Source organism: Perca fluviatilis, chromosome 7, assembly GCF_010015445.1.
Source record: "Perca fluviatilis chromosome 7, GENO_Pfluv_1.0, whole genome shotgun sequence".
NCBI lineage: Eukaryota > Metazoa > Chordata > Actinopteri > Perciformes > Percidae > Perca > Perca fluviatilis.
The window spans coordinates 20,981,918-20,998,403 of NC_053118.1; the positions used below are offsets into that span (position 1 = coordinate 20,981,918).

Consider the following 16,486-nt stretch of genomic DNA (forward strand, 5'->3'; position numbering starts at 1 on the left):
CAATTTAAAAGATGCTATAATCACTTACCTTTTTACAGCGACTTTAATATAGTCAGGAATAAAATCTGTATTTTTAAATACTGATGCAAAGAGTCTTGCATGTGGCAGGATAAGAAGTGTTTTTATCTGATGTGGTTGGAACAATGATTAACAGTTGGCTTATGGTTACAGCCTATATACTACATTTTTATTAACAGGTCATTGTGTGTTATGTAAATGTTGCATACAATTTGTGCATGGAAACCAAGGAAGCAGGCCCTTCGAAACAACATTCATGGTTGAATATATTATAAGTATAAGTTGGGGTAGTCACTGATGTCACCCTGGAAGACTATTTCCACACCTGATTTGCACCAAAATCTAAAGTTACACATAGTACCAGGTTGCTACAGCATGTGCATTATCAAAATACAGAGGACTTGACATCAGTGTCCTCAATGGTAGCTAGGGACTTAAATATATATATATTTTATTTCTATTAATATCATCTCCTGTGGTGGCCTTATACTGTTTGACTGACATAGCTGTCTGTTCATGTACAGCAAGATATGTACTGTCTTGTGTATTTTATATTGTTATTTCTTCACAGGCTTATTGATAATAAACACAACCATGGCATATTGTTTCAGTTGGAGGCGTTTTAACGTATCAATCAATTTTTAATACAGATCAAAAGGCTGCAATAACAGCCCAGGGGAAAAAATAGTCCATGTCCAAGGCAAACAGTTCTTCAATCCACAGGTTGCTCCTGTTCAGTGTGTTATTGCTTGCAACAGTAACTCATATAGCAGTCTCTTTCTGTCTATACTGATAAACAAACCCAACAGCTACTGTGGTTGAGAAAGGGGAAACGATCTAAAAAAGGAAATTGAGGAAAAGTGAGATGAGCCAAGTGTTTGAGTGCCAAAGAAAAAGTTAATGAAAATCTATTGTATGGTAAATGCATATTGTACTGTAGGCAGTCTCTAAAAGCTTGGAAACTATATTTTGTGATAGTACGAACAACAAATATTGTATCTTTTGTTTTTGCAAAGCTTGATGTCCATATAAACATAAAAGGGTAAAGGGACAGGAAGAGTGTGTGCAAACGGCTTTGAGCTGCTTGTTTTCTTTTGTCCTCAAAAAACCTTTGCGTTTTAGCCAAGTTCAACATGAGGCACTGTCTTCTCATCACCGGTGAACAGCGGGTTTTGGAAATCATTTCCAGATTTCCCAGTGCATGCAGTATTTTGAAGACTTTTGAGATTTCTTTATTGTCATGTGTAGTAGTATTTTTTAAATACTTGGAAGCTATCATAAATACTGAAAATAATTGGCCTATTTTATTATAACACTATCAGACCTCTTGTTTTGTACTGACACCAGTACATGACAACTCTACAATATAGTATTATTAATTGTCAAGATCCTCTGTATGAGTTCAGAGTAATTAATATATCAATCCAAGACAATCCAAGACATTGTCTGTGTGTGTCATTTTCTGTTGTTATACATGTTTTCTTTGTTTTCCTACTTGGAAGTTTATGTCATTTGTGGTAATGTTTCATGTATGTCTGTTGGTGTTATTAATCTCATGTACGTTTGTATGTATGTGTATGTCCTCTTTTTTATACGAGCTACCCAGGGATGGACAAAGAATTTCAGCCTTGGCTGACAATAAAGTTGTATCGTATTGTATCGTATCGTATATACTCTCTATCGTGTTTACTATATCTAATACAGTGTCTCTTTGTGCAAAGCGCACACTTGAATGTGGCATCAGACAACTTTTTTTTTATTGCTGCTTCATCTTCTCATCCCTCTTTTTTCCACTATGTGCTCTGCTGTGCTTCATTATGGTGTTCCCATTAGTAAGTAGAAGGTGAGGGCTACTATGAGCAGTAAGCAGAGGGGAGAGTTGAAGGTCTGGTAGGCTGTGGAAGGCATGAAGAGGTCCTCATACTTATAGATGCTGATCATGCGGTCGCTGACAGGTGGATTGTCGATGTCATGCCTCGTGATGGAACCTGTTAGAAAAGGTAAGATGATGTAAGATGTCATGAAAGACCAAAAAAAAGCACAAAGACAGTTGACTTGATGCTAACGCTTGATCAATCACCTTGTATGGCAGGTCCCCATGCAAACAGGTAATACCATGACAGGTGTAAGTCCACAAGTGTCTCCTCTCTAGGGACATATAACGGACGTTTGAAACGGCAGGTCACCCGGTTGTTCTCAAAAATGCCCTCTTCGTCTCTAGCAGGGTTCCTCTTTATTTCCTTAGCCCATTGGCCAACATTGTAGAAGTGATGAATCCGTACACGTCCATTATCGTCATGGACACAGCCCATGACATCGTCTCCTCCCTGAGGAAATAGGAAGGACGAAGAGCTTTATTCCAAATTGTTACACATTCATTTCTTGAAAGAAGGTTAGATTCTGATATAAAATTTTAATATAGTTATTGGGACAGATACTAATAATTGTAATCCAAGTGCAGTAAGCGCCAGTGTTTTCTGCCAAAGAACTGTCACACAGTGAGACTGCAGTTACATGAGACTGGAGACATATTTTGACTCTGCAACTAATTCTCTAAACTTTTATTAAAATGGGTCATTATAATCAACATGAGTGTAAGTTTTAAAATTTTTTCCCTGTAGGAATAGGCAACATAGGAAGAAAAAAAAGTCAAAACATCCTTTAATATTATAAACTGAAACACTGTCTAGTTGATGTCCATCCCAATTGACTGCATGCATGTCAAACTCACTTTCAGCTGGCATATATGTAATAGGTCATTATTGGGTGAACAATTTTGTGAGTGCTGTAAAGTACATTTTTGTGTAGTTAATCATTTGGTTTCACAGTCTATTGACTATACGCTCTTAAAAAGATGCATCATTTGCAACACATCTATGTGTTTCATTATAGATTATGGACCATACATTTGCAGTAACATTTTTAAATTAATTGTGCTATAATATAACACAAATATATGTTATGATGTCCCAAACAAAGTCCCAACTGTCAAAGTTGTTGTTGTCCAGCTGCTCACCATTTTTTTGTCAGAGGAGAAACCTACGGCCACCCAGCCATCTGTGTCTGCACTCATCTCATACTCCACATCTGTCCCGATGCGACGATAACTCAGAAAGTAGTCACATGTTTCTGCATCACACCCTGGCTTCCCATATCTGTACAAACACAAATAAATACTTTCACTTTAAAGGCAATACTGACAAACAAATTTGGAATATCATAATAACATGAGGGATTTAACTAGGGCACTTTATAAATGAATTTCCACCAGGTTTCAGAGAACAAAGACTACACAGTGGAGAAGACAATGATTAGCTCCAGTTTTCTGTCAGTCCACAGCATCTAGGATCAAGCAACCCAGTGGAATATGTCTGCACCATCAGAAAAAGATGTGTATCCTTCTCTAACCTTATGCAGCCTTTGGTTACTCCACAGTCGCTGACCTTGATCTTGGCAAAGGGATCCACTGGTGGGGCGGTGGGGAATGGATAACCTGCAAAATACAAAATCAGCCCTCTGTTGGTTCCACACAAAAACAACTGATGCATGCTTGTTTTCAAGACAGTCAAAGGACCAACTAGAGGGAGGCCATCTGCTGTGTGTGTGTGTGTGTGTGTGTGTGTGTGTGTGTGTGTGTGTGTGTGTGTGTGTGTGTGTGTGTGTGTGTGTGTGTGTGTGTGTGTGTGTGTGTGTGTGTGTGTTTGTGTGTGTGTGAGGAGGAGGGGTGGGCAGCTACCACCGGGGAGCTGGCCTGGGTGCTGAAAGGCCTTGAACAGTAGAGACAGGTCGGATACAAGACAAAATAAACAGCACACGTTAAGTTTCTGCTTACAGTTTCGCTTTAATTCTCCCTGGTTATGCTTTAAGCTTACATGTTAGAAGTTTGTCTATTTCCCATGACCTGTAAACACAACCCACCAACTGGGAATCTTTAGTAGGCCTACAATGCATTAGATCCTTACCGTCATCGGACAGATATCTGGACTCCAGGAACTCGGAGGCGAAGGTGCTGTAGGAGTCCTTGTGAGGCTCCTGATGTCCCGGCTCTCCGTGCTCCCCGTGGCCGGCCCGGAGTGCTCCTTCATCTGTGGGGCTCGCTGTAACCCCCCACCATCCGCTCTGGATCAGCAACACCAACAGCTGCACGAGCCTCCGCAGGAAAATCATGGCCACAAATGTCAACAAAGAAGCGGTAAAAACGACTAAAGCAACGTGAAATCAAATCGGATCCTCATTATTGTTTGAATTTCGGTATCTTCGCAGGTACCCATCGCAGCGTCACCAAAAATCATCCCCGCATCCCAATTGCCCGTATGGCTGTTTACTCGCAGCGGTGTGGGGGGGTTCAGCGCCGATGACCGTGTGATTAAGAGGCTAATCCAATCCTAAATTACCCATATTTGTAATCGTACCATCTAATTCAGATACACGCCCTTAATCCTCTTTGAAATCCGAATCTAGATGCCGAGCAGGGTTCATTAATCTTCACATATTTTCCAATCGGAGTGTTGCCCGGATGAATGGTTTCGCCCGGCCTCCCTCTCTTCTCCCTCCTCAGTCAATCACAGTAATAACCAATGAGGAGCCGCTACGTGCTGTTATAAGGATCAATCAATTGGGGATTATAGTCAGAGATAGAGGGTATTTCCAAAACAGTTTACACAGTCTTTCAGAGATTTGGTGGTAGGCCTATTATGAATCGTATCCCATGTACAGTAATGCTCAAAAAGCCAGGCCATGGGTGAGAAAAAAGCAGGAGGCTTAAAAAAAAGATTGGTTGGAAATAAAAAAATATATTATTTGTAGTCCCCCTAAGTTTAGACTCCTGACACACCAAAAAGAAAGTCTCTAAAATTACTTATTTAATTATTTGGATTTTTCATATTCTTAGTCAGTTATTTGTGCAATTCTATTTTCTGTAAGTTCAATCTTCTAACACAAAGGTTTAAATGCTGTTTATTTATATAAAAGTAGCTCAATTTAAATGTGCTTTGTCCAAAAATACTAAAATCAGCCTAAAACAATACCACCATGTTGTTAATTTCTAATTGCTTTGTTTAAATTATTCGTATTTCCTGCTGAAAACAAATCTGGCACATGTATCCCACAACTGTCTATGCATATATTTTTATACAGGTCCAAATCTAGATGCAATTTAAAAATGTATGAGCATTGTGCAGCCTTGTATGCACTCATCAAATGCACTATTTATTTAATATTGTGCAGCTTTAATTTGTGTATTTACTTCACAATGTCCCAATAAGATTCATTCCAACTGGAGCACTGCCGTTGACCCAGTAGGTGTACCTATAGTACTGGTGAATTTCTAAATTGATACACAATGTGTAGACAGACATGCTTGTGTACATAGTGTGAATGGATGAATATGCATTGTTTTAAAATAACAAAACATCAAAAGCACCATCTAACCGTCCTCACTCATATCCTTGAACTGTTTCTCCATCCTCTCTTTTTCAGTGGTTGTACAGAGTCCTGCCACTTGGTGGTGATATAAAGCCATGGTTTGTTTCATGTTCAGGTTTGCTTAGGGAGTCTTTTCTTATTCCACTATCTATCTTTTTCACTTTTCACAGAAAACTTTTCCAACTGATGCAGTTCACTGTGTAATATATAGGACTGGCATGGGTTAGAACAAGATGTCTCATCAACTTGGGTTAAAGACAACTGACAAGCAAAGTTTTACCTAAATATGGACTTCAGTCACTTCAGTGCTCTTGTGTCTTACAGCTGATGATAGCCTGGTTAATTATGATCGTATTAGGCCAACCTATTATATTAATATTATATATAATCTATAGTTGAGAGAAATACAAAATCTAAAGAATCTGTAGCCAATGATAGATCATCATTACTGTTGCCCGTGTACAAATAAACATTACATAACTGCAAATGCCTCTGACCCAGGAACACACTTAAAGGTGCTCTAAGTGATGTGACACGTTTTTTAGGCTACAACATTTTTTGTCACATACAGCAAACATATCCTCACTATCTGCTAGCTGCCTGTTCCCTGAACACACTGTAAAAAAACGTGGTCTCTGTAGACAGCCCAGGCTCCAAAAACGGCAACGTGTTCAGGGGACAAGCAGCTAGTGGACAGTGAGGAGATGTTTGCTGAGAACTGTGAACAAAACAGTGAAAGTTTAACACTGCTTGCAAGCTTAAAGGTCCCATGCTAAAAGGTCTCATGGCATTTATACCACTTTATGAGGTTTTTTAACATTAATATGCGTTCCCCCAGCCTGCCTATGGTCCCCCAGTGGCTAGAAATGGTGATAGGTGTAAACCGAGCCCTGGGTATCCTGCTCTGCCTTTGAGAAAATGAAAGCTCAGATGGGCTGATCTGGAATCTGCTTCTTGTGAGGTCATAAGGAGCAAGGTTACCTCCCCTTTCTCTGCTTTGCCCGCCCAGAGAATTTGGCCAACCCATGAGAGAGAGACCATGGCTTTCAAACGTGGCAGTTGGTCAAGGCCACACCCCCACCCTCCACCTTGCCCCCCGCCCCCCCCCTCTCCTCCTCAATAGCTACAGACACAGAAATGGCACATACTAAGGTAAACTCATTTTGGGACTGGCTCTAGTGACTGTAATTCTGCACCAAGGTTGAATTTCGGGAAAGAGACTTCAGATACAGTATTAGGGGACCACTAAGGTCTATATAAAAGCATCCAAAGAGCACCATGTCATGGGACCTTTAAAGTGATGGTTCAGAGTAATTTCACCCTAGGGTCCTTTGCACCATGACCTTGAGCCAAACACCCCCCCAGAAGAACAAAAATATTTATTAATTTAACTTTTTTTTTTTAAGTAAGTGCTGTAGTATAACTAGCAGGAGACAAGTAATAATTGAGGTAAGTTTGGAGACATTACCTTATTTAATCATTAAATTAATAAATATTTTTGTTGTATCTCTTTTCGGTGTTGTATCTCTTTTCGGCCCTAAGCACTCGTCTAACTGCAGGTAGCAGCAGCAGCAGCTAGCAGAAGAGAGCAGGCAAGTGTTCATAAACTTCTGGTGTACTTACAAACTTTCCAATCCATCGTTTTATGAGTGCATAACCTATATGTACTAGTGTAGACGTTTGGTATCATTTCGGGCATTATTAGTGGGGTCATTTACGAGATACAAACGTGGGTCCATTAGCCCCCGCGCTAAGCTATTCAGCTGATAACGCTACTCTACGCTAACTCTCCCAATGTTCGACCCAGGTGAAAAAAGCTTCTGGGGGGGTGTTTTTCTCGAGGTCATGGTGCAAAGGACCCTAGGGTGAAATTACTCCGAACCATCACTTTAACAGACCATCTCAAAGGAATTTACATTAGAATGTATCCAATAGAAATCATGACGGCAGTGACAACCAGATTTCTAGAAATAAATATATAATATGTTATATTGAATTGGTTTAACAGATGATGCCAACATTAGACAATGATATGTATCATCACACACCTTCACTAACAAATGAAGCACATTTGGACTGCTGGTTTTGCTTAAACTAATGAAAATTACCTAAATTTTTTTGAATATATAATATAAAAAGTTACTTTAGTTGTTCACTTTTGTTCAGTATTTGGCCAAAAATGTCTGTGAGATCCAGATTTTTTTAGCAGGGACAGCAGGTGAGGGAGGCACAAATAAGGCTGAGAAATGTTGCTGTTCATGTCCGTGTCCCGTAGGTGATGCTGGTGTTACACAATCTGAAAAGGTGTAAATAGACAATGATTAAAGGGATTTAAAGGCTGACTGACATCCACAATAACATGCACACAAACACATACACACACATACATACACACACACACACACACACACACACACACACACACACACACACACACACACACACACACACACATTCAGACACACAGCATAGCAATGTAAATGTTTTTTATCATTCAAAACACATGAAGTCTGATGAATATCTGCAAAAAGATTGATAGGAAAAAATACCATAAAAGCCATAACAACATAAACCTAAGCATGTGTTCACTTTTTCACTCTGAGTTTCCACGTATGTTGTAGCATTTATGTGTGCATGTGTGCTTTTAAGTTTACATTGTGTAGTTTGCAGGTTTAAAGGGTATCCACTCATGCATGTAAACATGTAGGGGGGGTTTTGTATCATGTGTGCGCACATACATGTGTACATACAAGAGTGTGTGACCTTTAACCCTTCCTCTCTTCACACCGTCTCTCTCTGCAGACACAAATCACCCTGATCAATCGCTCCTCTTGTTCTCGATCCGCCTAATTATCCCTCGTTTATCCTCCTATTATTTCCACTTCTACCACCTGACCCTCTCGCTCTCTCTCTCTCTCTCTCTCTCTCTCTCTCTCTCTCTATGTCTCCTTCCCAATTACCATTCTGTGTAGGGGGCAATGCTTGCTGGGTAATGAGGGACTCTGGGCATAGCAATCTTATCTTAATAGCCTTAAAGGGCCACTCATTAACACAAACACTCACTATGTCTTACACACACACACACCTATCCACACACATCTGTCCTTGCACATCATGCTATAGAGAGAGATGTAGAGACGGGACATGATGGAAAGAAAGAGAGAATGAGACAGGAGAGTGGAAGGGGATGGTGGGAGAGAAGCAATGAGGAGAGGGTGAGGCAGGCAGAGTGGGGAGGGAAGGGAGGTCTGGTAAATGTCAGCAGTGGGTCTCCTGGGCCTGAGAGATGAGTTAGTGACAGGAGAACAATGGAGGCTGGATCCTTTCAGAAACACAGCTCAATGAGTGCATGCCTTGATGTCTTCTGCTTATAGCCATCAACAGGCACTTGTAAAGGCAGAGCTAAACACATACATAAACATAAATACAAACACACTAATAGAAATATGCTTGGCTGGCACACATCCAGCCACCCACAATTGTACGTCTGGACACAAGGTAAGCCCTGGATGATATGGAGGATCAGTAGCAATGTGGATGTGAAGACTGGCCCATCAAACATACGTCCTGCATACTCATATCTACTCTGCCACAACTTCTTCTCTTCATTCTGTCACCTTAACGAATAAAGCTGGTGATACTCTATATTTCTCTTAATGTCAATAAATCCTTTGAACGGACCAAAACCAACAATGAATTGACCATCCTACTAACAGAATTGTTTGTGTTGCCAAAGCCTGAGCTTATTCCTCTGTTGTCCACAAACTATTAAAAATCCATATAAATTCACCAGCGTATGCACTCTAACCTCAATGCCAGGCTGGTTTCAATAAATTAATGAGCCTTTTTAAAAAAAAAAAAAAAATTGTGACCTGTTTTTTAAAAGTTTTCTACTTTATTTATTAGGAACAAATGGGTTTGGGGCAGTTGAATAATATTGAGAGACATATTTCATATTGCTGGTTTTGCTCTTTTGATGGGCTTTATTGACAATAAGTATAGAAGTTAATAGAAATATAGAACAACTTTAGCTATATTTTATAATCCAGGTCTGCCTCCTCTTTGCCTGTATATCTTCTGCAGGTAAAATATTTCACCTCTCCACATTCCTTTTGTTCTGTTTGGAGGCTTTTACTGTAAGTGTAATTGCAGTGGTATCATGTATTCCCTCGTAGAGCTGCAGAAATAAACCTGTAGGTTAAGTCTTATTTTGGCATCTGAACTCAATGTTGGATACCTCCCACCTCATTCTCTATCGGAGAGTGGGTAGATCACTTATCGACTCACCTCCTCTTATAAAGCCAAGCTATTACCTCTGTCTCTAACTCTCTCACACACACAAACAGTCATAAAGCAGGTCTTTGATCTAGCTGCAGGCCACCCCACCCCCAGGGCTTCATTTAGGAGTTGTCAGAAATCACTTTACTCACAGAGGACAGTAAACACTACTGGCATGCTCTTCTGTCTGCAGAGCAAATTCACCTGCACGCCACCCCATCCTTCCCACCTTCACACCCACAAAGACACTAATAAACAAGACGTGCATCCTTACAGGTGTATGCTTATTACACTTATTGGGTAGTCATAGTATAGGGATATGAATAAAAGCATGTCTGTCTTTGTCTAATTTGCATATGTTGTTTGGTTTGTGCAGTTTGTCTGTTGGGGTCTCTGTGTGTACCAAAGGCTGAAAGCTTCCATTGTGCTGATGAAATGTTTGCTTTAGAGATAAGGAGGCACAGATGAGACATCGATCAGCACTCATTAAACACCTCCAACTGTGGTGACACACATTCACATGCACGCACTCAGCCACATTGACACGTAGAGCTGACAAACACAGAAAAATGTATTTAAGCTCTGAATGTATTTGATCATATTCCAGCCTCTCATACATTGGTCTCCTGCCATCTGAGTGACTCTAAAAGCTTGTATTGAAAGCTGATTTAAAATACTTGTTGTCAGTAGACTTATCCATTAAGCTGTGACACTGCTCTCTCTCTCCATATAGACATGCCGACTGGCCAGGGCCTTAAGCAGTGATTATGGTGTTGGGCATTGGGAGCTGGGGGATGCATCGTCATTAGTCTGGTTAATCAGAGCCTGCTCTAGGTTAAGCTCCGCAGCCTCGAGAGACAGGCTGATGAGCTGAAAGCCGTGCCCAGCCTGTAGTTCTCGGGTCTGGGCTCCAGCGGCTCCCCTGGCCCCTGTCTGCTCCAGCCAGTAATCTATAACTCTCCCCTGGAGCACCGCGCGGAGGCTCAGCCTCCTGGACAACACTGACACACGATGCATGGTAATGAGACACACACAGAATGACACATTGTCACACACACCTGCTCGCACACACCCACACTTCCCACTGATGCAGTGTTAGCAATCATCACTGAGTTTCTATGAGTTTGCTCTGCCTGACGTCCAAGAGCAGTGTAAAATGCTCAGTGGCACTCCAAAAACAAGCGAGCCCCTCTGTGTTTTACTAGTTAGCAGTGACCTTGACTTAATGACCGATGTGATTTGACGTCTAAATGCTTAACTACCCCTGTCCACGGAGCGCAATAATAACCAGCTCAGCTGAATGAGTGTATAATGACCACAGGGACTGTTGGGTTTTCAAACAGGAACGACCCAAACACATGCACACTCGTACACAAACAAATTCCCATGGGGCCACGAGGGGTCTCAGCTCAGCAGGGACCCTCCAGAGAGGTGTATCTGAGCCAGGCCTGCCATTGGCTAGCCTCCTCTATTCAAGCGTCCCCTGTGAGCTCATTAGCCCCAATCATAACCACTTCCCTATGTCTACTTTACATGCTCCATCCATCGCCACCCTGCCACACATAAATTACACTCTCCATTAGGATTGGATGGATAGTGTATGTGTCTGTGACTGGAGGAGTGTATGTGTGCTTAAAGGACAAGGAAGGTCGGAGAGCCCTGTGAGCCCCCGACATTTCCCAGTGGACTTTGCAGACCCCAGTAGTGAGTAGAAAAATGGGTGGGAGGTTGCATGAGAAGAGACGACCGTGGGTGAAAAGTAGATAGAAGGAGGTTAAGAAGTGTGTTTTTCTAGTGATGAAGTAGATGACCAGGTAACAGTTCGGGGCCCCTGTACTGCTCTTTTGTGCTGTGTGACCCAGATGGGCAGTGAGAGAGAAAAAGAGAAAAGAGAGGGAGGCAGAGAGAGATAAAGAAAGAGGCTTTTCATTTAAAAAATTAGTTTATGCTGCAGACACAGGAAGGACCCCAGAGAACCGTAGAATAGGACAAGACAACAAAGAGCCCCATCATCAGTTTAGTGAAAGGATCTGTCCATCTATCCCTTTTATCTACCGCTACTCTCTTTTTTCAGCATCTCTTCCTCTCTTAATCAGCCTCTCATTGTGCCATTAGCTGAACCTGTAGTCTTAATCAGAGGCTTGGCACAGACATCATCGTTATCCACTGCCCTTCTCACACACCTACACACACGCACACAAACACTAAATAAACACATTTTAATGTGACACCAATCATGTCATCTACTCAATGAGCCCTCCTCCCTCTTGTAGCCCACAACCCAAATATAATACATGGGACGCCCATCTCTCCCGTCCATTCCCTGTGTGTACGGCTTTTTGGTGTGAATCCCGAGGGGAGGAGGGAGAACGAATTCAACTCAGTAACCCGAATCACCTCCTATCCCAAATCTTTGCTGCATGAATACTGTATACACACACACACACACACACACACACACACACACGTCAGTGAGTGTGTATTGATAATGTCCATTAGCATATTTATGATCATTGCCAGCCTCTTATTGTTTGGATGCTCCATTAATCTTCATCTGCTGCCTGCCGACTGACAGCTCAATCTAACAGGCCATCACTGGGCACTGGGTGCACACACACACACACACACACACACACACACACACACACACACACACACAAACACACAAACATTAAATATGCATAGTTGTACATAAAGCATACTTGCATCAACAATTGAGGGGCATTGTCTCACATACGCAGACACACACACACACACACACACACACACAGAGACAGCATGATTGACATTCACCCCTGTGAGTGTTATCACCGGAGGTTATCATCCCCAGCTTTGTGGGGGTCTGCTCAGCTTCTCCATGTGCAGCGCTGTTGAGTCGTACCCGCAGGCGAGTCTTTGTTCCGGGCGATGGTACCCCCTTGATCAGGTTGTACCAAGCCAGCCTCTCTCTGTACGTCTGCCTGCACAAACACCCCACATATAAGTCATCTATCCCAACCCGTCCACCATCATCATTATAGACCCCTTCCTGTGACTTAAGCCAGTCCCCATCAAAACTATCAAATGCACCCCTCAGGCCAAAGTCTGTAAAAAAACTCTTCTTCTGAGGTCAAAAATGCGTAAAAATAACAGGAAAAATGCACCAGTTAAGAGCACAGCAGAAAGAACCAGATTTCTACACAGTGCCTGATGTGTGTGTGTGTGTGTGTGTGTGTGTGTGTGTGTGTGTGTGTGTGTGTGTGTGTGTGTGTGTGTGTGTGTGTGTGTGTGTGTGTTTAATATGATGACAGCATGTATTTGTGCGTGCAAGTGAGTGTTCATGTAATGTGCGCTCAAATGTTAATGTGTTTGTTTAAAGCCAGTATGACTGACTGACTCACAGCTGATTACTGGCTGAATGAGTGCTGGAAGTGAGCCAAGTTCAATGGGAGGTCTGTTCTCCTGTTGCCTCTTCCTTTTTCTCCCCCCTCCTCCTCCTGTATTACCCTGCTGCTCCAGGAAGAGCAACCAGGATGCCAGGATAGGTAGGTGTGTGTGTGTGTGTGTGTGTGTGTGTGTGTGTGTGTGTGTGTGTGTGTGTGTGTGTGTGTGTGTGTGTGTGTGTGTGTGTGTGTGTGTGTGTGTGTGTGTGTGTGTGTGGGATATAAATGTAAGATAGCAGATGAATGAAAGCAGAAAGTTCACAATATAATTTCTAAATTAATTTCTAAGTTGAAGTCTATTCAGCAGGTTGACCTGTCTTAAAGGAATAGGTCAACATTTTGAGGAATACTGTTTCACTTTCTTTGTGAGAGTTAGATGTCACACAAAACCGTTTTTACTTTTGAAATATGTGAGGTCCATATGTGTTTGTGTTATGTCGTGAATGTGAAAATGAACTGTTACCTCCTCTGTCAGCTCTAGCCACTGAAAAGAAATAAGCGGAGAAATCAGGCCAATTACAAAAGCTGGTAAGTCTGACGTGGTGTTGCCTGAGCTCATTACTATTCATGAGTTCGCCCAGTTGCGCTGGGTAAAGGATGCTGATAGCCAGGCTCTCATTGGCTAGCTGTTAGCCAATCGGAGTCAAGCAGCTTAGCTCATTGAATATTAATGAGAACTGGCACAAATCTTTCTGCAGGCTTTTTATACCACGCTAGAATGGCTTGAAACAATGTAACCAAGGCATTTTTCCACAAAAAAAGTTACAGAGTCCATGGTAGAACTTCAGACATCATCACAAAGAAATGAAATACGTGTGACAGGGCACCTTTAACACTTTCATGTCTGTGCATCAAAGACTGAATTGCCATTTTGTTTCTCTTCACTTATTCATTGTTACTAAGTGGGAGATATTGCCGCTGTCAAATATTTCCGATATCTCCAACTCAGATTTAATAGAAGGCTGACATTTTCCGACTTGGTGGTTCGTAATTATGGTCTGAAAGATATGTCATGAAAGTTGCATAGGTAGTTAGCTAGCTAGGAAAATGGCTTCCCCATTTTGAATTCCGCCTTAAAGTTCTGATTGGTCGTATGTTTCTCCAACTGGCAATTGTCATTGGAAACAACACCAGACCTATTTAAATAAGTAAACACATTTGAGATGTGGGCAGCGATTCAGAGGTCTGGAAGCAGGCTAGGTTAGCCTAGTTTAGCATAAAGACTGGACGCAGGTGGAAACAGCTAACCTGGTCCGACTGTTAGTTTAATCTATAACTATAAACATGAATGTCAAAAATGACATCAGTTTATTCAGCCATCCAGCATCTTGCAGCGTCTCATCTGGTTACCTGGCAACTTCGACAAGACTCAATTGAAGTAACTGCCCTCGGCTGTTGTTGGCCAAGTTATTATACAGACAGTATTTATTAATATTCACAGACCAGAAAATGCATGTGTCATCTCAGTTTAAATTAAACATTAACAATACACATCTGAAGCACACTATTGCTTTCTGGAAACTTTGATGATAATCTTATGAATAAGTTACATATTTGTGTACCAGAACAGGGTGCAACCAATGTTGTTTGTTTTTGCTTTGTGTTATTTTATGTTGTTTCTTATCTGACTGCACTGCATCAATGACAGTGGGCATTTCCTCATAACTTTACATCTGAAACAAGACTCCTTACATTTTTATGGATAAACCTCCTGTGAATAAGATGATGTGTGAAATCTATGGACTCATTTATCTTTAAGCTATAAGATGGTTTAAACCACAGCGTGCAGGGTAGAACAAGTCGTAATGCTTCTCTTTTCTGGGCCATAAAGCTATTTTTATAGAGGCTATCTATAATATCAGAGATCAGAGATTATAGAAGTTTTATTGTGATCTCCCACATAGCGAAGAGTTTTATGTAGCTTTAGTAAATCATTCCTTACCTCTGTGATACTGCTCCTAATACTGTTTTGCCAGTGTGATAAGAGTTGTGCACTGTTAACATTTATGAGGTGTAAGCTAATATATTTGAATAGTTTATGGAAGCAGTAAAGAGTGAAATACATAATTTGCTAAAATGTACCACGTAAAACAGCTCTTAAAGACGAGCTGTGAATACAAATGCAGATTATCTATTGTTGAAACATATTCTATCATTCATGACGAGAAAGGCTCTTTCTCCTCGCTGCATTTACCAAAAGTAAAACTCCTCCTGTCTCTTGTGAAAATATTTAGAGCGATTTTATATTAATGCCTCTTCATGCGTCACAGGAAATTGCAGAATATAATCTGTAGATCCAGATTGTTCACTGATTAAAACTGCTTTCAATACATCCAAGAGACATGTTATTTTTGTATGTTTGTGTTTGGTTAATTTTGATTGGTTAAGAGTACAGACGCGCACTATACCTGTTTTTGCTGCTGCAATATATCCAAAGACTGGAACTGCACACCTCCCTTTTTAGTTGATATTGCACATCTGGTGTACAGTATTATACATCTAACTGTACTGTACAAACTCATACTGTTGCAAAATTATGTGTCAGACGTTAACAATTTGCACTATACTGCTGCACAATGGACACACTTGTTTTTTTTTTACATAGGTTTATATTTAGCCAAGGGATTTTTCTTCCCTAATTCTGTTTGTGTGCTCCTGTTTAGAAATCTTTAACTTTTAAAATTGTCTCCTCTATAGATGGTAATCAAAGGGGATAGAAACTTAAGAATTTCATCTTGAATGAAATACTGTATTGAGTAAGAAATATTGAGAAAGGATGGTTGTTGATGGATGTTGCATAACTTGTTTTTAATCTTCATTTATATTATTTTGTAAACTTTTTACTTAAAAAAATAATATATATACAGTACAGGCCAAAAGTTTGGACACACTTTCTCATTCAATGTGTTTCCTTTTATTTTTTTATGACTATTTACATTGTAGATTCTCACTGAATGCATCAAAACTATGAATGAACACATATGGAATTATGTACTTAACAAAAAAGTGTGAAATAACTGAAAACATGTCTTATATTTTAGATTCTTCAAAGTAGCCACCCTTTGCTTTTTTTTATTAATAAGGGAAAAAATTCCACTAATTAAACCTGACAAAGCACACCTGTGAAGTGAAAACCATTTCAGGTGACTACCTCATGAAGCTCATTGAGAGAACACCAAGGGTTTGCAGCGCTATCAAAAAAAGCAAAGGGTATACTATTACTATACTATTACTATTACTATACTATATATAGTACATATAGTATAGTAATAGTATATATATATATATATTACTATACTATATATATATATATATATATATATATATATATATATATATATATA

The 16,486-nt window shown here is 40.5% G+C and overlaps 1 protein-coding gene across 1 annotated transcript; it reads right to left on the reverse strand.

The window, feature by feature from the left end:
- Positions 1–159: 159 nt before the first annotated feature.
- LOC120563166 (DOMON domain-containing protein FRRS1L) lies at positions 160–4,556 on the reverse strand. Its single transcript, XM_039807313.1, has 5 exons — positions 3,981–4,556; positions 3,427–3,511; positions 3,035–3,173; positions 2,099–2,345; positions 160–2,006 (listed from the first exon to the last, which is right to left on the reverse strand). Exons 1-5 carry the CDS (start codon positions 4,183–4,185, stop codon positions 1,834–1,836), a joined length of 849 nt encoding a protein of 282 aa, XP_039663247.1. The 5' UTR covers positions 4,186–4,556; the 3' UTR covers positions 160–1,833.
- Positions 4,557–16,486: the final 11,930 nt, after the last annotated feature.

Bases quoted from the DNA above. Each gene is read 5' to 3' on its own strand.
- LOC120563166 (XM_039807313.1), bottom strand. From the start codon at position 4,185: ATGATTTTCCTGCGGAGGCTCGTGCAGCTGTTGGTGTTGCTGATCCAG. The intron at 3,512-3,980 runs GTAAGGATCTAA...TGTATTTTGCAG, and splicing joins CAGATATCTGTCCGATGACG to GTTATCCATTCCCCACCGCC. The intron at 2,007-2,098 runs GTGATTGATCAA...CTTTTCTAACAG, and splicing joins ATGGGGACCTGCCATACAAG to GTTCCATCACGAGGCATGAC.